This window comes from Schistocerca cancellata, chromosome 1 (assembly GCF_023864275.1).
Source record: "Schistocerca cancellata isolate TAMUIC-IGC-003103 chromosome 1, iqSchCanc2.1, whole genome shotgun sequence".
NCBI lineage: Eukaryota > Metazoa > Arthropoda > Insecta > Orthoptera > Acrididae > Schistocerca > Schistocerca cancellata.
Window position 1 is genome coordinate 862,017,951 of NC_064626.1, and position 25,608 is coordinate 862,043,558.

General features: G+C 40.5%; 1 protein-coding gene across 1 annotated transcript in view; it reads right to left on the reverse strand.

Annotated features, from left to right (window-relative positions):
* Window positions 1–308: 308 nt before the first annotated feature.
* Window positions 309–25,608, reverse strand: part of LOC126162490 (uncharacterized) — a 194,986-nt gene continuing 169,686 nt past the window's right edge. The window contains exon 7 of the mRNA XM_049919043.1: window positions 309–389. Coding sequence (XP_049775000.1) covers window positions 346–389 — 44 coding nt within the window. The 3' untranslated portion in view covers window positions 309–345. The remainder of the gene's footprint in view (window positions 390–25,608) is intronic.

Here is a 25,608-nt window from a genome sequence, read left to right on the forward strand (position 1 = left end):
TGTGACGCACAGCTGTGCCATCGTCTCATAAACATTAAATCAGCAGGTGTAGCAGTGGGCTGTTGCTCCAAATAACGTAGCGCGAGGTCAAGGGCTTCTGCTGTAGACTTGGCCACTGTTCCTATGTTTCGATACAGTGTATCGATACGTGGAACTGTTTCAGTGTTTCGGAACGGCTGTGGTTCACTGTTTCGAAACAGTGGTGTTTCATTCCGCCCCTGTCTCGGATAACCGGACCAGATTCGATCTCGAGCCAGACACAGAAACTGTATCGTTGTTTCAAAATAAGGCTGTTTCAGTCCACCTGTGCTTGGAACGGACTAATTGTATCGAAACAGTGATGTTTCATTCCACTCTGTGTCGGACGAGATTCGGGCTCGGCACAGGTACTGAAACACAACGTACCACTTCATGGAACTCTTTCAAGAGTGTCGAAATCTTTTTGACAAGCAATAGCATGAAGCTTAAGAACACAAAAAAATGAAAAAGTTGTTATATTAACTTAAGTATGTTGTTAAATTAACTTAATTATGTCATGTATTGGAAAATTTGACTCGTTCCACATCATTACGAAATATCGTATTCATGATCCATGGAACTAGTATTAATCTAATCTAATCTAATATATCCGAAAATAAAGCTTCGTTTCTAGCTGACTGTCCTATTCCGAAATGGCGTTACATCTGATTTATAAACACTAACCAAACAATAAAACAACGAATACTAGTCACATTCAAAATAATAAATATGTGAAATCATTCAGTTAATTTACACTTTTTTATAACGTACTCTTCTCTGTTCATGTACAGTAATCATATTAAGAAACGCAAGTAAGACTACGACATTTTGAATAAAAAAAGGCGTAGAGTGACAATTATTAGACATATACATAAATGTGATGTAGGTATAATTGCAAGCAGTCTGTGTGACGTATCACTGATAGTGTAATCGTGAACGGGAAGGGCTGAGAAGCATGGTGAATTTATAGTAACGGTTCGAAACACCTTGAAAGACAAAATTTTTTACTGTTATATTTTGTTATTTATTCGAATTATTTGGCGTTATTTGTGAGTCTATAGTCACTGTGCCTATTATCCACAAGGACCCCTTTGTGTAGATGGAAATTAGCAGGATGGGTATATTACCCATACTAACGGAATGTAGTAGTAGTAGTAGGAGGGTTGTGTGGGCACACGACAGCAAGGTCTTCAGCGCCCGTTCAGTATCATAGTGAGACGGGTGTAAAGAAAAAAACTCAGAACATTTACATATAACGGAACAGAAAACACGGGGAACAATCATTGAAAAACATGTGCTCACCCACACCGAAGCGTGGGATGAAGCAGGGCGTCAACAGTAAAACATGAACAACACGGGAAGAAAAAGGTAGAGGGTGCTAAAACAATGTAGCAGATGGAAGTGGCTGGCTGACCGCAAGGAAAAAAGGGAGGAGTCAGCCACTCTGCAATACACTAAAACCTCCAGCCTAAAAGTTTAGGCCAGAGTCCAGACGCATCACAAAACTTAAAAACCCTAGACACACACGTCTCATCGTTAGCTAAAACATAGGGCAGATCGCCATCAACTTGTGCTTCTGCCCTTGCATCACGGTATAAAATGCAGTCTGTTAAAATGTGCCGGACAGAGATGTGCACACCACAAGCATCACAAAACGGAGGATCCTCCCGCCGTAATAAATAGCTATGTGTCAGAGGACAGTGCCCGATCCGAAGACGTGTGAGCGCCACCTCTTCCCGCCTGAGCAGCCGGCAGGAGGAACGCCACGGCCGAGTGGTTGACTTTACCAACCGCAGTTTATTGGCCGTCACCGCCAGCAACGGAATGTGGGAGTCCCAGTAGAATATCCGTTGTTTCTGCAGTTTGCTCCCACCTCCAGTTCCGTTCGTGGTGGTTCTCCTATCTTCAGCTATGGCTGTCCTTAGCCAATTGAAAAGTATGAAAGTCACGCGACATGAAAGCAGCACATTTGCTGCAGGAAATGCGAAACTGCCAAGACGCCTAAGTGATAGTTTCATACTATCTGCGACATGATTAGCGCTCTCGCACCTCATTTGTGTTTATATGGACATACTTATACAGTAGACATTCAAGATGATAAAATGTGTAGGTTTATTAGATTACAAAACACAAACTGTTTCACTGTTTCGAAACAGCGTATCGGAACATTGCATTGTACTGTTTCATTTGTTTCAAAACAGTTACGTGTTTCAGTTTGCCCATCTCTATTCTGCTGCATCACTGTGTGGCACCAACTCTCCTTTGTCGCTTACAGCCGGCCATTGTGGCCGAGCGGTTCTAGGCGCTTAAGTCTGGAAACGCGCGACCGCTACGGTCTCAGGTTCGAATCCTGCCTCGGGCATGGATGTGTGTGATGTCCTTAGGTTAGTTAGGTTTAAGTAATTCTAAGTTCTAGGGGACTGATGACCTCAGATGTTAAGTCCCTTAGTGCTAAGAGCCATTTGAACCATTTCGTCGCTTCCAGGCTCATTGTCACTTCAGTCACAGCAGTCCACTTCTTCCTGGTCTTGAGTCACAGCAGCAACTAAATCAGCGTCAGTAAGGTTTTCCACACATGCCCCATCCGCTGTCATCCACTCTTTAACATCTCCTTCACCAGCTTCTTCACATCCAGGGATTGTCTGTATTATTTGTAGTAGATATTCCTCATTTTCAACTAGGTTGTCCTGAAATTCAAGAGATGTCCACAATTTTCTCCACGATTTTCTCAGAGTATTTTCTGAAATATTCTGCCATGCCCCTGCGGCCCAATCAACATCCTTCATATTGGTCCTTTTTATTTTGTCCAATAAAGGAATGCTATCATCTTTTATCAGTATTTGTAGTAACTGTTTCGTGTAAATCTGTTTTAATGTTTTCAGTACGTCCTGATCCATCGGCTGTAGAAGTGGTGTAACATTCGGCGGCAAAAACTTCGCCACAATTTCTCCATCACGTAATTCCTCAGTGCTGGGATGAGATGGCGCGTTATCAATCAAAAGGACTGCACGGGGGAGATAAATGATTTTCCTTAGAAAACCGTCGAACAGAGGGAACAAACTGCCTGTGAAAGCATTCTTTGAACAGCTTTACCATCCACCCATGCTTTTATCTGCTTGCGATTATATACGGGCAGGGACTTCATGTTGCAGTTTTTAAAACCTCTGAGCCTAGCAGATTTGCCGATCAACATTAAAGGCAGTTTGTGATTACCAGCAGCACACTAATAAAGTCACACGATATTTGCACATTCTAAAACCAGGAGCATGGTCTTTGCTTTTGATGCCAGGCTTTTTGTTGGCAATGCCCTAAAATTAAGGCTAGTCTCGTCTGGGAAGAAGACTTCCCCACCCGTATCATTTTTTGAAACTCACCCAAGTATTCCATGACTTTTTTGAATCTGTCCAACCAGCCTGTAATCACACTAAAAGACTCATCACCATTCATTAACTTGTTACCGAGCGAGGTGGCGCAGTGGTTAGCACACTGGACTCGCATTCGGGAGGACGACGGTTCAATCCCGTCTCCGGCCATCCTGATTTAGGTTTTCCGTGATTTCCCTAAATCGTTTCAGGTAAATGCCGGGATGGTTCCTTTGAGAGGGCACGGCCGATTTCCTTCCCAATCCTTCCCTAACCCGAGCTTGCGCTCCGTCTCTAATGACCTCGTTGTCGACGGGACGTTAAACACTAACCACCACCACCATTAACTTGTTCAGGTAAACAGCCTTCTCCTGAACCAGTGCTCCACTCAAAGAGTTCCCCTTTCTCTTGCCTGCGTAAACTGGGACTGTTTCAAAGTCTGCCGAATTTCGAGTGTTTTTCCAGAAGACGTTGCACAGGACTGTTCAAGCTTCATTCGGTTCTTCTTCCAATCACAAATGGTTGCTTTACCAACACCCAGTTCCGTTGCCAGTTTAGATACATTTTCACCATTGTCTATCCGCTTCAGAGCATTAAGTTTTTCTTTGAGAGTTAACGTTGCATGTTTCTGTTTACTCATGAAGAAAATACGTACACCACTACACCTGAACGAATACAATACAACTGTTAGGCCTCCCAGCGATCGATAACTAACATAACAAAGCGCTTTGCGAGCCAACTGGTAGTGCACCGACCTCAGACACTACAAAGGTCTCAACAATGCACAACAATAAGGGCAGGGAGTTCCCATTCTTTACCATGGTGTACCTACCTATCTGCTTGGTATACTTCATTCTAGAAACTCGTCACCGTAATTCCAGCTAATCCGAGCTAATTGGTAATCCGAATACGGTCCGGTCCGAATTAGTTCGGATTAACGGGACGCTACTGTACTAGCGTTCTTCCGGATTATGGCAGACAACAGGTATGTCTGTTATATACATACACTTCATTGAGGTGTTGAACTGTTACATTTACGGTTTTTTTGGATATTTTAAAAATTATTTGTATCTAAATTTTTTTATCATTTGATCTGGGGACGAATCCTTTATTAGGGACAATTCCTTTTAGAATACGTGTATGTTCAAAAATTTCGTATAAGTAACTAAAGGAAAATATAGAAAAATACAGATATTAGGGCCGGCCGCAGTGGCCGTGCGGTTCTGGCGCTGCAGTCTGGAACCGCGGGACTGCTACGGTCGCAGGTTCGAATCCTGCCTCGGGCATGGGTGTGTGTGATGTCCTTAGGTTAGTTAGGTTTAAGTAGTTCTAAGTTCTAGGGGACTTATGACCTAAGATGTTGAGTCCCATAGTGCTCAGAGCCATTTGAACCATTTGAACAGATATTAGGAACGCTAAGTACGAACATATGTTACTGTCTATTCACATTTTCGTCCGTTTCCAAGTTTAAACACTCACATCATACGTTTACACAGTATGTTTAATACAATATTTATCTCCTAGAAGTTTCTTCATTTTGCAAGCGCTTTCTGGATTATTGTTCTCCGCGCTGCTTTCCCAACGCTCATTGTTGCGCGCGGTCTCTCTGATCTCAATGTTGGTCACCTCGGCAGCCAGCGATGAGAACGGTCACTAACAGTGAACATTTTATACGAGTTTGTGCCTTGTCGGCAGCGGGTGGAAATATTCCGTCTTGAGACGTACAATGGCTTACGTGGGGCTGCAGAGTCGAAGAGTACCCAACGCCCAGCATACCAGCTGCAGAACTCTGTCTCGTAAATACCCAGACCATCCTCTTCCTTTTTAATGATTATCTTCTGTGTTCAGCAAGTGTATCAGAATGTGTATTCGTTCGTTGTTGATTTTTTAATAACCCTCATTTTTCACTTGACATAGCACTACAACATTTATACATTGTCTTTTCACGTAACATTTACTTACAGCTTTCGATGACTTCCACTTTTCGTGATTCTGGAACATTAATTTCGCACGAGCACACTACAGTGTATCATATACAGTACAGTAATTACAACCAAAATAACATTTTCAACGCAACTACGTGTAGATTTATACTTACGAACAGTCACGTAAAAACAGTACAACGAGAGTCATTCAATAATTAAAGAGACAAATTGGTCTGAGGAAAAACCTGTTAGCAGGGAAAGTTTGGTATTTATATGGTTTTAAGTTGTCATCAGTGGGATGAGCCCTGATCAGCTGAAATATCAACATTAATTTGTTTATAACCTCAAAAATACATTTCAAGATGGCGAGTCCGCTTGAAACGTCCACATTAGTTGAACAACGTTGTGTTATTCGTTTTTATTTGCTGAAAGCGAGAAACTAGTGAATATATACTGTAGACTGTCTGAAGATTATGGTGAAGGTTGTATGAATCGTGCAAATTTTTACAAGTGAGTAGAGCAGTTCAAATATGGTCGCTACTCAGTGACTGACGAACACCGTTCTGGCCGACCAGTTGCAGTTTCAACTCCCTCACTTGCAAGTCGAATTGATGACATTATTCGTGCCGACCGCCGTGTGACTGTGGAAATGATAGTTGATAAGGTTCAAGTTAGTACTGGTACAGTTCAAAACATTAGCAGTAACGAGCTAAAGTACTGCAAAACATGTGCAAGATAGGTCCCAAAGGAGTTGACACAGCTTGTAACGGAACATATTAAAGGCTTTACTGTACCGAAGTACGCGATACCCTCCAAATTTAACCAGTTTAACGAGTATTTATGATTATAGAAAAGTTATTGTGTATGTTAACAATGATTGCATAACATGTCTGCATAAACAGTCAACCCATTAAATTATACTGAACAACTGACCCACACAAAAGTTTATATCACTTGATCACTGATACAGCAAATGTCATCATGTAAAAACACTAAGTTCATCGTAAATAATTAATATGAAGTACGAAAAATAGTGGCCAACTTAGGTATTTTGGATCTCCTTAAATAAAAATCACCCAGTGAAACCTATTTGTTCACTAGGAGCGTTTTCACTCAGTATTCACGAAATCAATCCTATTTTAGACGAAAACCAATGTAATTCTTAATAATTCATGTTAATTACTTATTTATGCAAATTAGAGAAGTCAATTGACAAACTTCTAAAAAACGGCCTTTTTGTAACAAAGAATTATTCTGTCAAGTCAACAAATCTGTCTGTCATTTTAATAACATGTTAAATTATGTCACTCGATGCAAATTAATAACTTTTCTGCACAAATTATGATAACAGATGTACATGTGACTTGTAAACTATATCTCTTTTTAGTAGTTCTTTGACAATGTTATAAATACAAGCAGCAAGAACGGTCGGAGGAGACAGTCGGAATGTCACTTTGGTACAGTGTGTTTGTGTGTTGTTGTTTGAGGTGGATAAACAATGCAAAGAACATGTAACGGAAATACTACTTTGTCTTGTGTCATGGTCTTTGGTGGACAGTGGAATTAAGATGGCCACCAGAGTAATAAATATTTGAAGTTTACATATTTGTTGGTTTCACTCGTTCTTTATCATCAAAAGCATATAAAAAACACGGGACCTCATGTTTTTAACCCTAGACAACCAGATGTAGAGCCAGCATCAGCATCGAGAGACAGCAGCGATCCAGCAAGTAGCAGCGATTACTACAACGCAATGAATTTTAATGGCGCCAACCTAACATCAAGTGCTAACAAGCTCCGTAAATGGGAGTGAAATAGTGCGATTATAGCAATTAGCAATATCTACGACCAGGCGACCATTACAAGCTACACAAGGAAACAAGGTTGAGAGTGTGCACAGAGCTAAAGGAACATTACGAAAGAGAGGGTGGGTACTTCCTCAATAAAATTTATTACTTGTGGTGAAGCTTGGGTTCACTATTATGAGGCAGAATCAAAAACACAAAGCATGGAGTGGAAGCACACCAATTCACCTGCCAAGAAAAAATTTCAAAACTCAAGCATCCACAGGAAAAGTCATGTTGACGGTGTTTTGGGATGCTGAAGGTCCAGTTTTTTGTGATTATCTCGAAGAGTACCGTGCAATGAACAGCAAATATTACTCGGGTTCGCTTTTAAACAAGGTGAAGCCAGCCATGAGAGAGAGACGTCGTGGATCTCAGAGGAGAGTTGTGGTTCTCCAGAAAGACAACGCACGTCCTCATATTGCTCAACTAACTCGTGAAACCATCGACAAAGTGGACTGCCACATCCCCCTTACAGTCCTGATTTAGCACCTATGATTTCCATTTCTTTGGTGCACTGAAGGAGGCATTACGTGGAAAGAGGTTCCAGGACAATGAGGACGTGAAAAAGTTTGTGGGAAATTGGTTCAAACATTAAGATAAAGATTTCTTTACAGCCGGAAAAAAGCTTGTTGCCCGTTGGAACAAGTGCATAAATGTTTAAGGAGATTCTGTTGAAAAGTAGAAAAAGTATTGTTTTGTGATAATAAACGCTTTTTTCTCCAGACCAAATTGTCCCTTTAATTACTGAATGACCCTTGTATAATTCTACATTTCACCTTATAGGCAAGGACAGGTTTCCCCATCCCTTTGGTCACATCTGCGCATTATCTCAAGATTCTGTACCAATCAGAAAAATTAACAGACCCATTTACATCCATTGTATGTAACTAGGGAGCATGCAACTTCTACGAACTTCAATGTAAGAGACTGTATATTGATAAGAAAGACTTAGTATTCACAAAGGTGAATAAAACTAATTCTACATGAAGCTACTGATATCATCAACCAGGGTTTACCTTATTGTCAACACTTCACTCGTGCAGGTGCTAGAGAGTCTCACTGCGCCCATGTGATGATTTAATGATTTATTCGTTGTAAGTCAGGGTTGCCACAAGTTCTGGAAATTGGGGAATTTCAGATGTGTCAGGGAAATATCAGGGAAGTTTGAAAAAAAAAGACTGAAAAACCTCATTTCTGTCTCAGGAGATGAAATGGTGCAGCTGAATATGTGCACTGCTTCCCTACTCCATCATTGTTACTGCTTCTCCCCTTCCTACCATTTCCCTCAGCTTGATGTCATTGCTGCCACCACTTCTTGCCGCTAGCCTAGCAGCTGCCAACGAAAGTCAGGAAGGCGTGAGGAGTGGTTTGTTTGGATCTGATTCTCAGACACTGTTGACGCAGCAGCCGGAGACGGCGGTCATATTTGTTTGAGTTGTGTCTGGGTGAGAATGTGAAAGTGCGTGTGCTCACGTTGTCTGACAAAGACTATGACCGAAAACGCAGTTGTGACAGTGTGATTGTGTGGGGCTCAGCGATCATCTTCACTGTGAGTTCTACATCTACATACATACTCCGCAATCCACCGTACGGAGCGTGGCGGAGGGTACCTCGTACCACAACTAGCATCTCCTCTCCCTGTTCCACTCCCAAACAGAACGAGGGAAAAATGACTGCCTATATGCCTCTGTACGAGCCCTAATCTCTCTTATCTTTGTGGTCTTTTCGCGAAATATAAGTTGGCGGCAGTAAAATTGTACTGCAGTCAGCCTCAAATGCTGGTTCTCTAAATTTCCTCAGTAGCGATTCACGAAAAGAACGCCTCCTTTCATCTAGAGACTCCCACCCGAGTTCCTGAAGCATTTCCGTAATACTCGCGTGATGATCAAACCTACCAGTAACAAATCTAGCAGCTTGCCTCTGAATTGCTTCTATGTCCTCCCTCAATCCGACCTGCTAGGGATCCCAAACGCTCGAGCAGTACCCAAGAATAGGTCGTATTAGTGTTTTATAAACGGTCTCCTTTACAGATGAACCACATCTTCCCAAAATTCTACCAATGAACCGAAGACGACTATCCGCCTTCCCCACAACTGCCATTACATGCTTGTCCCACTTCATATCGCTCTGCAATGTTACGCCCAAATATTTAATCGACGTGACTGTGTCAAGCGCTACACTACTAATGGAGTATTCAGACATTACAGGATTCTTTTTCCTATTCATCTGCATTAATTTACATTTATCTATATTTAGAGTTAGCTGCCATTCTTTACACCAATCAAAAATCCTGTCCAAGTCATCTTGTATCCTCCTACAGTTACTCAACGACGACACCTTCCCGTACACCACAGCATCATCAGCAAACAGCCGCACTTTGCTATCCACCCTATCCAAAAGATCATTTATGTAGATAGAAAACAACCGCCGACCTACACTTTCCTGGGACACTCCAGATGATACCCTCACCTCCGGTGAACACTCACCATCGAGGGCAACATACTGGGTTCTATTACTTAAGGAGTCTTCGAGCCACTCACATAGTTGGGAACCAATCCCATATGCTCGTACCTTAGGAGTCTGCAGTGGGGCACCGAGTCAAACGCTTTCCGGAAGACAAGGAATATTGCATCTGTCTGATACCCTTCATCCATGGTTCGCAAGATATCATGTGAAAAAAGGGCGAATTGTGTTTCGCAGGAGCGATGCCATCTATAGCCGTGCTGATGCATGGACAGCAACTTCTCTGTCTCAAGGAAATTCATTATATTCGAACTGAGAATATGTTCGAGACTCCTGCAACAAACCGATGTTAAGGATATTGGTCTGTAATTTTGAGGATCCGTCCTTCTACCCTTCTTATATACAGGCGTCACTTGCGTTTTTTGCAGTCGCTCAGGACTTTACGTTGGGCAAGAGATTCGCGATAAATGCAAGCTAAGTAAGGAGCCAATGCAGTAGAGTACTCTCTGTAAAACCGAATTGGAATCCCATCAGGACCTGGCTATTTATTTATTTTCAACTCATTCAGCTGCTTCACAACTCCAGGGACGTCTATCATAACGTCCTCCATACGGGAATCTGTACGAGACTCGAACGGCGGTATGTTTGTACGATCCTCCTGCGTGAAAGATTTCTCAAATGCTAAATTTAAAATTTCAGCTTTCGTTTTGTTACCTATCCTCGTTAGTATTGATTCTCAGAGTATTTGCGCAAGTTATCTGTTGCATGGATTGAGCACCTTGGTCTAAATTCATCAACATGGTGTCTGTGAAACTGAATAGCTGGCCGCATGAGTGGGTATCTCTAGCGGATCAGACCTGCCGATCTGAAGCCCCTCGTTTCCCACTGACGTGTGGGCCCTGCCCGTCGGATATAGTCTCACCGATCTGCCCGCAGGCCGGGTCTGTTTGCGTGTGCCCTAATGAGGCGGATTTTCGTGATTTATCCATGGACCCAGGATTGCAGTGCTTCTCTGCAGGTCAGAGGCCGTGGGTGATGGATTACAGGAATTGCGACTGTCTCACCGCAAGTACATTGTGCAGTGCAGCGTTTTATAGACGTTTTATTTATTCTAGTACATTTTGGCACTTTGGAAGTACTTCATACATTAGAAAGTACGGACAATAAGAGGAAGAAAATTGTGCCAGCCGCTGGCAGTTTGTACACTATGTGCGCATATATTTCTCGAAAGATAGCTGTAAAATGAAATGATAAGGACAACACAACACCCAGTCCACGAGCAGAGAAAATCTCCAACCCGGCTGGGAATCGAACCCGGGCCCACTACCTGGTTGGCAAACACGTTACCACTTTTTTTTTATTCCACAAAAACAGTAACAAAAATGACTAATAAATAAGGTGACAGCTAATTGCAGTCATAAATTACAGCATTCATAGAATGAGCAGTAGCACACATGTAGCATCTTCACTGCCACCTACAACTGGTGGCAGCTAAGCATGCACATTTTCTACTTTTGCAGCCTGAGGCTCCTCTTCATCACTTCCCAGACCCAACTTATTCAGTAAACACTCGTTAGATGTTCTTAAGTCTCCTCCAGTGTAAATTACGTGGACAGAAGAACAGTCTCGAACGGCAACGTCGCGAAGTCCTTCACTGCCTTGTCATTTATTTCAGTTTTAGTCTTTTAACCGTACCATTAAGAAGTTCAATATCTTCCTTTATACCAGACACCAAATGTTTGCCTTCATATTCTTGTATCTGCTGTACTACTGATTTATTTTTCATGCGTGGCTTGTAGGGGAGGTTAGGGTCGGGAACGCGCCGCAGAAGTAGAGGGCCTCTCTGTGCTTCGTGGCCCAACCCATCGCCTCTCCACGAGGAATCCACGTATCCCTAACCTATACCCATTCTGTTGAAGACAATTTGGAGCATGAAACTTGCTGGCAGATTAAAGCTGTGTGCCGGACCGAGACTCGAACTCTGGAGTTCATATCAACGCACACGCCGCTGAAGAGTGAAAATTTCATTCTGAAATTTGGAGCATGTTACCATATTTCTTATTGTCGTTGGGATACTTCAGTGTTTTCTCGAATTCATTTTCCATATACGTCTTGTATTCAATATGTTCATTACTCCAGATGTTGTTAAAAATGTAACTTTTATATCTGCCCATTAACCAAATCACTGTGTTATTTCTTGCGTGAGAGTAGTAAGTTTCTTCTGTCTGAATAAAATGGTAGTCGTTACATTGTTTGCTGAAGTTCTTGTTATTTGAACAATTTTTCCCATGGTCCTCTTACAGTTGATGATCCTATCTCCACATGTGTACCGATGAGGTACAGTATCAATGAGGTTGCATTTACTGCAAATAGTTTCACTTAAACCGACGGCATACCTTGTACCACGCTGTTCTCACGTCAGACTAAAGAACACCACTACTGATGTTTTTCCCGACTACATTCCATGTTATTCCAGCATATTTAGTTTTTACGTTATTTTTCCTTTCGCGTTTCCTTCTTTCTGCTAAAAGCACCTTTTCTGTATTCATTCAAGATAAAACTGCCTAATAGGTTTTAGTTTAAACCTATTTATTGTTTGTTTATCGGCAACTGTACGCTTTCTGGCCTGACGATGTCGTACAGTTTTGCTGAAACACTTCCTCGATTATTACACATTATGCTCCATGTTCGTTTTATATACAACGCCATCGCTTTAGACTTGATGTCGGGTTTAGTCCCATCCCTCCATTGCTTGGATCCAACACTACTGTCTTCACCGACACTCGAAACAATTCCCCTTTCGATAAAAATTGTGCTAGCGTGGACATGATCGTGTTCGCCACCAATGATGAGATGCGGAGAACCTGTGCTATGTAGTGGACCTTGGTTAAAATATACATGTTGATGAACTGTATTCTCTTGAACTGGTCTATGCTAAGTTGACAGTTTTCAGTCAAAGCTACCTTGATTTTTCTTGCCACATCCCGCCAATTTGTTGCTATCATTTTTAAATGGGAAGTTGTAAATGCTGTTTCAAGAGCCTTATATTCACTGACATGGTTCGCCTACTCAATGCGCAAGTTAGCAAGCCCCTTCATAGTTGGAAATTTACTTTTTTTTTTTCATTTACACTCGCATCTGATGCGGAACAATATCTTGCAAGTACCATCTCTAGTTGTATCACATCTGCTTGGTCTCTGGTGATTACGCCTGCATCGTCCGCTCAAGCACCAACCATGTTATGTTCCTTGAACGATAATGCCTGTTAGTCTGTGCTGTAGCTATCTCAGGAAAGGTTCCAGCGATAAAACATACAGAAGCGTACATAAGGGGCTTCCTTGGGTAACGGCCCTTTTTATTTAAATTTGTTTTGTCAGTTGACAGTTAATGGAGATTTGTGCTGTAACACCCATTGCCATGTTCGTGATGATGTCGATGGTTTTTGGCAGGAAGTGTATTAGATGCCTTGTCTCTGTCAGGTATTTGTGATTAATTTGATCAAATGCGTTATGGAAGTCTACGGAAAGCAGTCCACATTATGTTACTTGTCTGTGGTAGTTCAATGACATCACGTTACAAAGCCGCGGTTTGTAATGTCTCCTTCTAAAAGCACAAGTCTGTTGTTGGCGCATGATGTCAGCGGTGCATGGTATAAACCGCTTATTGATTACTCGAGCTATAATTTTGTAATCCGAATTTAAAAGCGAAATCAGCCGTAAGTTATTTACTTTTTGCAGCCTCTCTCCTTTAGGATCAACACAATTTTTCATTGTTTGCAGGCGCTGGCTTTCCCCATAAGACTTCACTGACAATTCGGTGAACCTTTCTCCTATTAGGGTCTAATATCGTTTATAGAACTCAATGGGCAGTCCCTCAGACCCTGGAGATTTCCTAGCGCGGGAGCTCCGCACAATTTCAAATACATCGTCCTTCGTGATGTCCTAAGGAATGTTTTCATCATCATCTTGCGATATTCGTGGAAGATATGCACCAAAGAGCTCAACATATTCTTCTTCGTCTGTTTCCCCTGATCCATACATGCGTTCTGAGTACGCTGATATTTCTTTAATTATTCCCATCTGGGTGGTGATTAGGTACCATCATCGCTTTGAAACTCACCCATGAAGACTGTTGTTCTATTCTTGGCTTGTCTGACAAGATGATACAATGCGACAATATCATCTTCAATGACTGACTTTGCTTTGGATTTTATCGTCAGTCCGTCCAGTTTCTGGCGTTCAAACTTTGATTTTATTTGCTTGATCTCTTTTAATATTGTAGGAACTGGATCTGTCTGATCATAGAGGTGCCTTAGCACACTATAGTAGAATTCTGCAGTCTGTTTCCTTACTCTCGCCTTATCTATACTAAAAGATATTAAGACTTTCCTTAGCTTCAATTTTGCCAGTAGGGTCCACCATTCTAGCACACTTTGAATGTTGTCCAGTGAACGGAGAATTTCCCAAGCTCTGGTTAGGGAATCTTCTAAGTCTTCTTCTGATAATAGCGATATATTTAGATTTCACTAGCTTCTTACTCTTCGGGTAGGCTGTGGTGTTAAATTCACGCAGGTTAACAATGCACTGTGATCCGGAAAACTAACGGCAACAGTTTCTGTTTTCAACACTTCGTCTGCTAAATTTTACGATACGTAAATTCTGTCAGTTCTACACTCAGCTAAGCAGGTGCACACCCAATACCTCTAGAATTATAGACTTAACCCAGTGGGCAATAACTGGCAATAACTAACATAGTAGAACCAACATCTTATTGGCGCTCACTTATAGCGTTGGTTTACACAACTCTTCCCCGCCTTATTTGTTTCTTCCAAGATGCCTATTTTTTTCTGAGGTTATTTCTGAAATCAGTGAAGGTATTTTAAACCGGTCTTGCGACTCCAAGTAAATGCGTATTTTTGTCACCAAATGTGTTTGGTTTTATTGGAATAAAATAACATCAGTTGTCTTAGTGAAACACATATACCATTGGGCTTGCTTTCTCCATCTAAAGACAGTTCATTACAAAAGATATTGATGTTAGTACTTAAAATTTTTGCTCACGCGTTTAGAAATACAGAAGTCTCTATATATGTTTGTCAACTTAAATCTTTATTCACCCTTGAGATCTCAAAATTTGTCAGAGAAAAATTCTAAAACTTGTCTGGAAATCAGGGAAATATAGGGAATTTCACTTGGGGAAACATGTGGCAACCCAGTAAGTACATTTTGCTGTAATGTGCATATCATTTAACTTGTGTTACGAAATGATGTTTGACATAAGTGTTTTCTTGCATCTTTCACAGGCGCACGTCGGTAATTAGTTTTTAATACATGTTTGTCCAGCAGCAATATCGTTATTAATCCGTTGGTGACGAGTTCTGGTATGCAAATGCATTTTCCTTCAACAATTAATTATTTCTCTTTTATGTAGCGATTCGTGTAGTATAATGTCCAAAACAGTACTGATTCATGTTACTGTTGGTATATTCAGTGTTTTCCGCAAATGTAGCTGAGAAAAACTAAGACAACTATGCATACTCGCTTCATCTTATAACGTCTTGTCGTAACATTGTGTGAGATTAATGTACTGTCACAATGTGTTGTATTCCTTCAAGGGTAGAATATTCTTTCTGCCTTTATTAGCAGTCATATTTGTTTTCCCTTTGAGAGAGAATATTCCGATATACTAGAGTTCATTAATCATCCATAAAACACTTTCACGCAAAATACTTATAACTATATTACAAGCAGGGCTTACTACCGGTATCTCTGTCTTAATAATAAATTCCCTTAAGAAAAAGTGGAACGTGCACAGCATTATTTGCATCATCTTTATCGAAAGTCTTTATCCAAAAATATACTTAATTAACTAGTTAGAGCCTGGTTTTCTACAGGTCAGCCAGCTGTTCATACGTTCATAATCAATCATATAAAGGCTTCCAGTCAAAAGAATCTCTGACAACAAAATAACGTGTTCGTATTTGCACCTTTTCGGATTACTAGTTTTTCAATTAAGTTTATACTTCCTGCCTGTTGTCTTTTGAGTGTAAGGTTGTTCTCTGATACATTTAATAATCTATACAGTTTCTTCTCCACGTAGTGCCTTCTCCTTTAACGTAGAGCATAGTATTATAATAGATTGTCTTTTCATTAGGTTTTCTGACATAGTATAGTATAGTAGATTATAGTTGTAGGTGTAGTAGTTGCCTTAGTCATTCTTTACTGGGAGATAGTATACATGTTGCATATACCTAGATGTAATTAGTTTGTAGGTCGTTGCAGTATACATAGCTGAATGTATTCATAGATCATTGTTGTACATAGTCGTATATATATTTATATATACTTGTACCTATCTTATAGCTTGACGTATATGTTGCACATTGCTGCTATTTTACTGAACGGTATCCGCTGTTTCATTTCCTAAAATATACCACACAATTTATGTGCCTCGATTGGCACTCATAAAAATTTCTGACTCTTTTCGTGTGATAACATAATAGTGTGCTCTATGCATATGTATTTTATTTAGCTCTCGCCCCCAGATAATATAAGGTCATTGTGAAGTTATGTACTACATGCATAATTTTCAAATATATCCCCTAGTAATGATGCAAAATAGATTTTTATCCACGTGCCTTCTTTCAGGACAATGCTCATAATTTAAACTTATTAATAAATATTTCCAAATTTACACCCTTCTCTCTTTTATCTCAAGCCTCATATGTTCACACGTTCACTGAACAAACTTCTTCATATTTTTGTGTGCGTACAGTCCGTTTATCTTTCCAGATTTGGGATATGTTAACAAACAGCATCATGCGATGTGGAATTTCCATTATCAGCAGAGGTCCTGACGGCAACATCTTCCACTTCGTGTTTATATTTTTAACTCTAGTAGATTTTGGATGCGTTTGTAACAACATCTGAGCTCTTAACTGGAAGATGCTAGTGCAGCCTAAATTCTTCTCTTACTTGGCCATTCTTTTTTGTGCTTGTTCACTCAGAATAATTGCAGTTTGTCTTATTTTCTCTTTAAGTGAAGGTTCGTGTACTGGTATACACGACAAAGGTTGTGACCAGTTTCTGAGGTCATTTTTCCCTAAACGTGGTTCGGGAGGTGTAAAACCTGTGAATGGATGTGATAAATTATTAACTGTGTGTTGGAAGGGAGCAATGTACCCTATTCATTTCGTTTGCTTTTTTGGTATATAAGTTATAATAAAGCGCTTAAACTCTTTAAATACATGTTCGAATGGACTTACTCATGGGTGAAATCAAGTTACATAATGTGTGTTTTATTTTTGAATCTTAAAAAAAGTTTTACATTTAGGAGTTATAAAATATGATGCATTGTCAATTAATACGGCCTTAGGTTAACCTGTTCTAGGAAAAAACTCCTCTACTATCTTTCTAATAACTGTATTAGTTACAATGGTTCTCGTAGCATACATACATACACACATACGAGGCTCATTCATTGATTAAAGAGACAAATTGGTCTGGAGAAAAAAGCGTTCATTCTTACAAAACAACACTTTTCTACTTTTCAACATAATCCCCTTTAACATTTATGCTCTTATTCCAACGAGCTACAAGATTTTTTTTCCGGCTGCAAAGAACTCTTTATCTTGATGTTTGAACCAGTTTTCCAGTAACTTTTTCATGTCCTCGTTGTCCTGAAACCTCTTCCCATGTAAGGGGACTGATGACCGCAGATGTTAAGTCCCATAGTGCTCAGAGCCATTTGAACCAAGGCATTTGAACCTCTTCCCATGTAATGCCTCCTCAGTGCACCAAACAAATTGATATCACTAGATGCTACATCAGGACTCTAAGGGGGATGAGGCGGTATTTCCCAGCCCATTTTGCCGATGGTTTCACGGGCTACTTGGGAAATGTGAGGACGTGCGTTGTGTTGCTGGAGAATCACACCTCTCCTCTGCGATCCATGACGTCTCTCTCATGGCTAGGTTTACCTTTTTTAAGAGCAGATCCGAGTAGTATTGGTTATTGATTGTACGCTGCTCTTCGAGATAATCACAAAACGCTGGACCTTCAGCATCCCAAAACACCGTTAACATGACTTTTCCTGCCGATGCTTGGATTTTGAATTTTTTTTGACAAGTGAGTTGGTGTGCTTCCACTCCATGTTTTGTCTTTTTAATTCTGGTTCATAATAGTGAACCCAAGTTTCATCACCAGTTAAAATTTTATTGAGGAATAGGTCACATTCTTTTTCATAATGTTCCTTTAGCTCTGTCCACACTCTCAACCTTGATTCCTCGTGTAGCCGCGTCAACTCCTTCGGGACCCATATTGCACATGTTTCGCTGTACTTCAGCTTGTTGCAGATAATGTTATGAGTTGTACCATTACTAACTTGAACCTTGTCAACTATCATTTCGACAGTCACACGGCGGTCGGCAAGAATAATGTCATCAATTCGACTTTCAAGTGAGGGAGTTGAAACTGCAGCTGGTCGGCCAGAACGGTGTTCGTCAGTCACTAAGTCGCGACCATTTTTGAACAGCTCTACCCATTTGTAAAAAATTACACGATTCATACAACGTTCACCATAAACATTAGGTATTATACAGTATATATTCACTGGTTTCTCGCCTTCAGCAAGTAGAAAACGAATTACAGAGCGTTGTTCAACTAATGTGGACGTTAACGCGGACTCGCCCTCTTGAAATGTATTTTTGAGGCTATAAACAAAACAATGTTGATACTTCAGCTGATCATGGCTCATCCCAGTAATGCCAACTTAAAACCATATAAATACCAAATTTGCCCTACTAACAGTTTTTTCCCCAGACGAAGTTGTCTCTTTACTTATTGAGTGACCCCTGTATTTTGTGAAAACTTAATATAGAGCAATCCGATATTTGACACCTTCCCTCTTTCTATAACATGGTCCAGCTGTGTCAAGTGACACTAAGTCCAGTGGTTTAGTTGTAATGCTGTGATATAATTCATTCAGCCGAGACCGAGTCGAATGTTTGACCATCTGCAGCACAGATTCGGAGAGTAACACTTTCTCTCTTACTTTCCTCCAACAAATCTTTTCTTTCCCATTTCTTGACGCAGTTTTAAGTAATAGAGTTTATAATTTTCGGCTTGTATTAATGAGATTCTGAAATCTGAGATCTGTTCATTTAGTTCTGTAAATTCATTTGATCCTTGTGGGAGTCTAGAAAGTGGGTCAGCTAAAATGTTTTGTCCCTCTTTTTTATATATATTATTTCAAAACTGAATTTTTGTAAGAGTAACGACCATTTCAAATTGTATCGAGCGGATGGACGTGTATGGGAATGGAGAAAACGGCATGTATCCATGGACCCTGCATGTCAGCAGGGGACAGTTCAAGCTGGCGGAGGCTCTTTAATGGTGTTGGGGGGTCGTGTGCAGTTGGAGTGATACGGGAACCCTGATACGTCCAGATACGACTCTGACAGGTGACACGTAGGTAAGCATCCTGTCTGATCACCTGCATCCATTCATGTCCATTGTGCATTCTGAAGGACTAGGGAAATTCCAGCAAGACAATGCGACTACCCCCACGTCCAGAATTGCTACAGAGTGGCTCCATGAACACTCTTCTTAGTTTAAACACTTCCGCTTGAACATATCAGGGGTGGCTTACAACGTGCTGTTCAGAAGAGATCTACACCCCTTCGTACTCTTACGGATTTATGGACAGCCCTGAAGGATTCATGGCGTCAGTTCCCTCCAGCACTACTTCAGAAGTTAGTCGAGTCCATGCCACTTCGTGTTACGGCACTTCTGCGTGCAAGGGTGGGGGGGGGGGGGCTACACGATGTTAGGCAGGTGCACCAGTTTCTTTGGCAGTTCAGTGCAGTTAGCTACATTGAACTAAAAGATAAGTTTGAACAAATCGCCATTAGTATGGGTAAAGCGGAGTGAGGAAGGGGCTGCAGTGACACTTAGGATCCCAGGAAATAATTTGTCAGTTAGTTAGACGTGAGGGCAAAATCGAGCGAGGTATACTGAATTTTGTAGGTGCGGCCAGTAACGTGCTGTTCGGGTCGCTAAACGAGGAGGATGCCTCAGCTTTCAAAGCCAAAATACATGTGTTGGAAAAGCAAAAATGCACACTGTTAAAATTAAACAAGGAACAAGTAATAATTGTGAAAACGACCTTACCGATATAAATGATATGGTGAGATCGATAGAATCAAACGAGAAATTGAAGTGAGGGTAGCGTATAGCAGAATTCTAAAATAATATAGATTGGAGAATTATAGGGGCCACCATACTAATCACAGTTAATGAACAACTGACCCAGCCTACTGCTATGTTTAAAAAATAAGAAAGAGGATTGGATTCCTTAATCATGGCTATTGTAAACGCTAAGAAGGGAATTCTTGAACCTCAAATAATCAGTCCGGTCCGAATTATAAATTACCTAGAGCTGATTGAGAATGGCATAAAAGACAAAAGATTTCATACTGCGCTGATGGAAGACAGCAGGTTGGAATTAATTGATTTAGATGTGTTTATAGAGGGCAATATCTTGAGTTATATCCTCAATATTCCATTTGTTGATCATTACTCCTATAATATGTATAAAGGATGACCCTTACCCATGATTTATTAATTTAGATTACTCTAGGAAAGGAAATATTAATCATGGATATTGCTAGAAGACAGTATGCTGAACTATGCAATGACCAATTAGATTGCAAAAGAATACCTGAGAAACAGAGGGTATGTGAGAAAAATTTCATATTGTTATTGACCTACAACCACGAATCCTTCCAGGCGACAATGTTATAATCAACCAGAGAAATTCCACGTGATTTCGTACCGAAAGTTATTACACTGAATGAGAGCATGTGTTCACAAATACGAAGTAATGAGTGGTTTTTGTCGTTCCAAGAGATGGATGTAGGGAAGCAGCCTACTCACGCCGTATGAAATTCACATCAGTCTTTCCATTGTGTGCCAGCCTAGTCCGCTGTAATTAGCTCTGACGTCATAAATGTTGCGCAATACTTTAAAAACCAAGTAAATAACCTGAATCGTTTCTAGCATGTTAGGAGTAATCCTAATCAATATGTGTTGAATGTCAGTTCAATAACTTTAACCATTTTCGAAATTTGGACGTTTTTCTGTAAAAATCAGTGGCGCAACGGAAAAGAGCTAGAAACTTAAGAATTTATATTTGGATTCGTTTTTCATAATAATTTAGTAGAAACAGTATTCTGGATCTCACAAATTAAAATTTTAGTTGAAATTCATGATTTTCTGGTTTTTGTCTTAGAAATTAAGGAAGCAAGATAGATTAAGTAGGCGAAGAAATAAGGCTAGGATGTTTAAATTTAAGTAGAAGGGAGATCCGCTATAATCATAAAGATGTGAGAAGTTTCAACAGAACAACTATAAAACTATAGCTATAGCTTATCTCCAAAGGGCAAGTTCAGAGCTCGTCTACTGCGTGTAGTGTAATTAAATTAATTCTCTCGCCCAAAATATTTGACTTAGCCACATCAGAGTTTTATTATGATTACTTACCTGTGTGCTGAATGCACATTTAAATTGAGAGCTTCATCGGCCATCAGCAAAGGAAGCAATGATTTATTCAATAACTTAAAAAGTGGTGCATTACTAGCCCAGCGACTAGTCGGGAGAGCGGAATTGATCAGGCGTTTCCTTAGCCGTCCGCACCGCGGCTTTATATATAAGAACGCAGCGCGAGTGAAAAAGGCCCCAGTTCTCTCCAGACGCTGATTAGCACACCACCTGTGCCGGGAGTCGCGTCGCGTCGATATCATTGCTATTAACAACCTCGGATGCCACAATAAGTTACTCGGGATACGCGTAACCATGAAATCGTTTTCGAGTGAAGTGTTAATTCTGGGATGACTTTAATGATCTATCTTCAGTTTGCGTACGTCGTATTTTCACATGCCGTCGCGGGACAGACATTCTACCATTATTTAGCGTGGCGTTTGATAAACATTATCGTCAAATTATGGCGAGCATTCACTTAAACATTTAATTTGAATAGTTATAGTTGTATCAGCGCATTAGACTCTGAACTGCTCTGTTAGTTGGATTGTGTGGATTCTTTTTGGTCTGTGACTTTCAGAATATAGTGAACATTTTTCGAGAATCGTTTTTGATTATGAATCCCAGACAATCTCCTAATTCCTCAGAGCTATAAGCTGTAGCTATAAGTGGATTTCTCAGATGAAGTGGGCACTAGGAATTCTAATTACAGGCTTCACGTTTTGCTAATCACTTTCTGGTTGCCAATATTGTAGTTAGTGAGCCAGTGTTGAGAACGGCAAAAGACTGCATAAATAATAGGAACATTTATATAACAAATAATTCCACCCATCGCCCCACATATGGTGCTAATCGGCCGGGAAAAACAAACAAAACATTTTTATAACAACAACTAATTCTACCAGCCGCTCTACATGGGGGCTTAACGGTAATATGCAATGAGGAAAAACTATGTCACATAGCACTTAGATATACAAGTAAATTTAAGTTTTTAGACAAAATTAGATGGTATGGAGCCCAGATACTGAACCAGTCAGAATATACTGTTAGAATTGTCATGAAACCCGATGACATTGTACGTAATTTAAATCTATATTGAGACTGTTGCATTCTAGATCAGAATAAGACAAATATATCCCAGGTTAATTTTATTTTCCCTGTTGAACATGTAGTGATGCGGCTGCACGATCTGAAAGTGCTGGCCATAAATTGGATGAACTCCAGTATGGGACTGAGTACCAGCAGATAACTACGTTTAGAGGCGTACCACTTATCAATTACTCAGAGTGGGGATACACGGACTGAGACGTAGTAACAATGACAGTAAAATGTTGTATATGCAGATATTCTAGATGTTGTAGGGTCTGTTTTAGGTTAGTACACAGACCTTTAGTGATGGTTGCTGTGCCCAGGTGTGCATTAGGAATACAACGATTAACAGATACAGTGAAAGATCAGCTGAATGTTGTCAGCCCTCCAGGTGAAAATGCGGTGGTGAAGAGACTGCCATTTACGAACAGGAACTTATACATGTAAATTATACTCCCAAGGAACAGCAGGCCAAAGTGGCCGAGCAGTTCTAGGCGCTACAGTCTGGAACTGCGTGACCGCTACTGCCGCAGGTTCGAATCCTGTCTCGGGCATGGATGTGTGTGATGTCCTTAGGTTAGTTAGGTTTAAGTAGTTCTAAGTTCTAGGGGACTGATAACCTCAGAAGTCTCATAGTGCTCAGAGCCATTTGAACCCAAGGAACAGACAAGATTACCAGTGCAAGGCTGAACACCTATTTCTCATAAATGAGAAAATTATGAATTAGATAAATCCTTTGCTGAGGAGGTGTAAAGGATAATATGGCTGTAAACGATGCATTGAGGTCACGAAACATCATAGATGTAATGCGTATGTAGCATAAGTAATTTTACAAGTTGTTGAAATTTTATATGAAATTAAAGAGTAAAATGTGTATTAAGAGTACAGCACAATTTGTACAATGTAAGTAATGAAAAACAACTTTTTGAACTATTTTATAAAGAACTCTTAGATAAATCAGTGAAATATGTTGTGTTAAAACAGAAGATTTATGTGTAGTAGATCAAATATGTCATACTATGAGAAACTTCTAATACGGTTATGTAAAAATATTGCCATGTTTATAATAATGCAATAAATGACTGAGCAGGCACTCTACCCCAAAAGTAAAGGTAAAATGAGAAGAACTTTCTAGGAATATATTGAGGGTGATGTGTCACGGGCTTCAGAGCATTTTGTGTGAATTAAAGCCAAGCACTGGAGTTGTAGCTTATGACATGATGGTGTTGAGTAATCAGTAACGCCAGCGAGGCAGGCTGCACTAGAGACAACGGACACGTGCAGAGTACTGGCAAATATTAGTCTTGCACTACCTGCATTATGCTTACTGGACACCAGCAGCCACTGTGCATTATACACAGAAGCAGAATGTAAATCAGGAGGTGCAAAAAGCAATTTACACATTGTCAAATAATGCAGGGGAACCTTCTCGAGGAGAAATAAGTGAGTGTGTGGACTCCGGTACGTGATGCAGGAAGTGCACGTCACAGGGGGGTATTTACGCTTGGCGTTGCAGTGACCCTGGCAGAGTAGTTGTTGAGTCTTCAGAGCATTAAAGAGCAGTCTCTTTATCGCTCCGTACAATGAGGTACGAGTAGGTGATAGATGCAGTTTGGTAGAGTGCCTCAGATGGTCTTTCTATAACACTTCACCTTCTCCAAGGTGCTCTCTTGCTAGTAATCTGCAGAGTTCGTTAGCTTACAAAATCCATCAGTAGTTCCTTGTCGTCTTCCTTGTTCTGACTTGTAGTAGCTATCGAGGGATCGACGAATTCTCTTCATAGATCCACAGTCGCAGGTAACTGTCCTGGTTCAGCTCTCTCTCCCGGACACGACAGTGTATTTGAAACGGATTATTTTTTAAGGGGGTGTGTTGTTAGTGGTGGCGAACTATTGTGGCGGATGTTTGTGTTTCCGATTTTGTTTACAGTAATGGTGTGGCTGAGCAGACTCGAGTCTTTGGTGGTAGATTGAATATTGTGTATTTGTCATTTGTTTGTATGGTGTTTCGCTTTGGAGCTATGTATGAATATTTTGTTGTTTGCAGTACAGTTTGTGTGTGTGTGTGTGTGTGTGTGTGTATGAGGATGGGTGGGTGTGGTTCGTAGTATGTTTAGTGGCTAGCCTTGACTAATTTGGAGTTGTCTGTGGTTCGTAATTAAGGTTTTATTATCTTTTTCATTTATTGTGACATTCTAGTTTCTTTATCGAATGGAAATCTCTTAGAAATTGTGGGGAAGCAAGCACTTATCAGTATGTCTAATGTGGCGAGGGAGATATTGATTTTTATCCCTCGCTCCTCCAAGGTCAAGACGGCAGCGCCTAATGCTTGCCGTGCACAAAGGGAACAAAGAGATTGCCCAATAATCTTATGTGAAATTAAATGTTGAAATATTGTTACCAAATTTCTCCAGATTATGTAACATTAAGCTAGTGTCGAAGGTTTCGAGTCCAAGCATGATCTGATAATTAGTTTCTGCAAAAATCCAGTTTTTAAGAACTTTTAAAAGCACCCAGTATTAAACTTAGAAAGTTGTTCTTTTGAAATTGGTTTCAGTTGGTTATAAAAACATTCTGTATAGGTTTTCATGAAGGTACCTCCTTTGCTTCTTGAATTATTAAGTGAAAACCAATTTCTTTGTCAAAAACTTAAAAAAACTAGTTAGATTAACTTTCCTTAGTAAAGAAGATAAAAAACTAAAATGACGGCACTGTATTTGATATAAGTAATAAATAAACTATACCCACTTTAACTGTGATATCGTAGATCGACATAAATACAGAAATTAAAAAGAGAAGTTCAGAGGCCATGATCTACCCTCAATTCCGTTGGAAAAATTCTGTAGGTTAAATTTTAAAAGTTATCGAGCTGATAATTTTATACAATACAAACAGAGTGTAGACTTAGAGAAAAAATGGGATCATTGTAGATATTCAGCTAACAACGACATAAATAGTTTTCTAGTCAAATGGTTCAAATGGCTCTGAGCACTGTGGGACTTAACATCTGAGGTCATCAGTCCCTTAGAAGTTAGAACTACTTAAACCTAACTAACCTAAGGACAACACACGTATCCATACCCGAGGCAGGATTCGAACCTGCGACCGTAGCGGTCGCGCGGTTCGAGACTGAAGCGCCTAGAACCGCTCGGCCACTGCGGCCGGCTTTTCTAGTCAAAAAGGATGCTGACTCAGCACTGCTGCCGACACTGGAAGCAATTTTAGAGCGAGTGCTTCCTTCGTCGTCCGCACCGAGATTACATAAATGCCGACGCGTTAGTGTGAATTATGGATGCTGATGCGAGGAGTGATATGTCGACGGCCGCGGTTTTGGTCGCGCACGCAGGCGACACGATCCGTAACTCAGT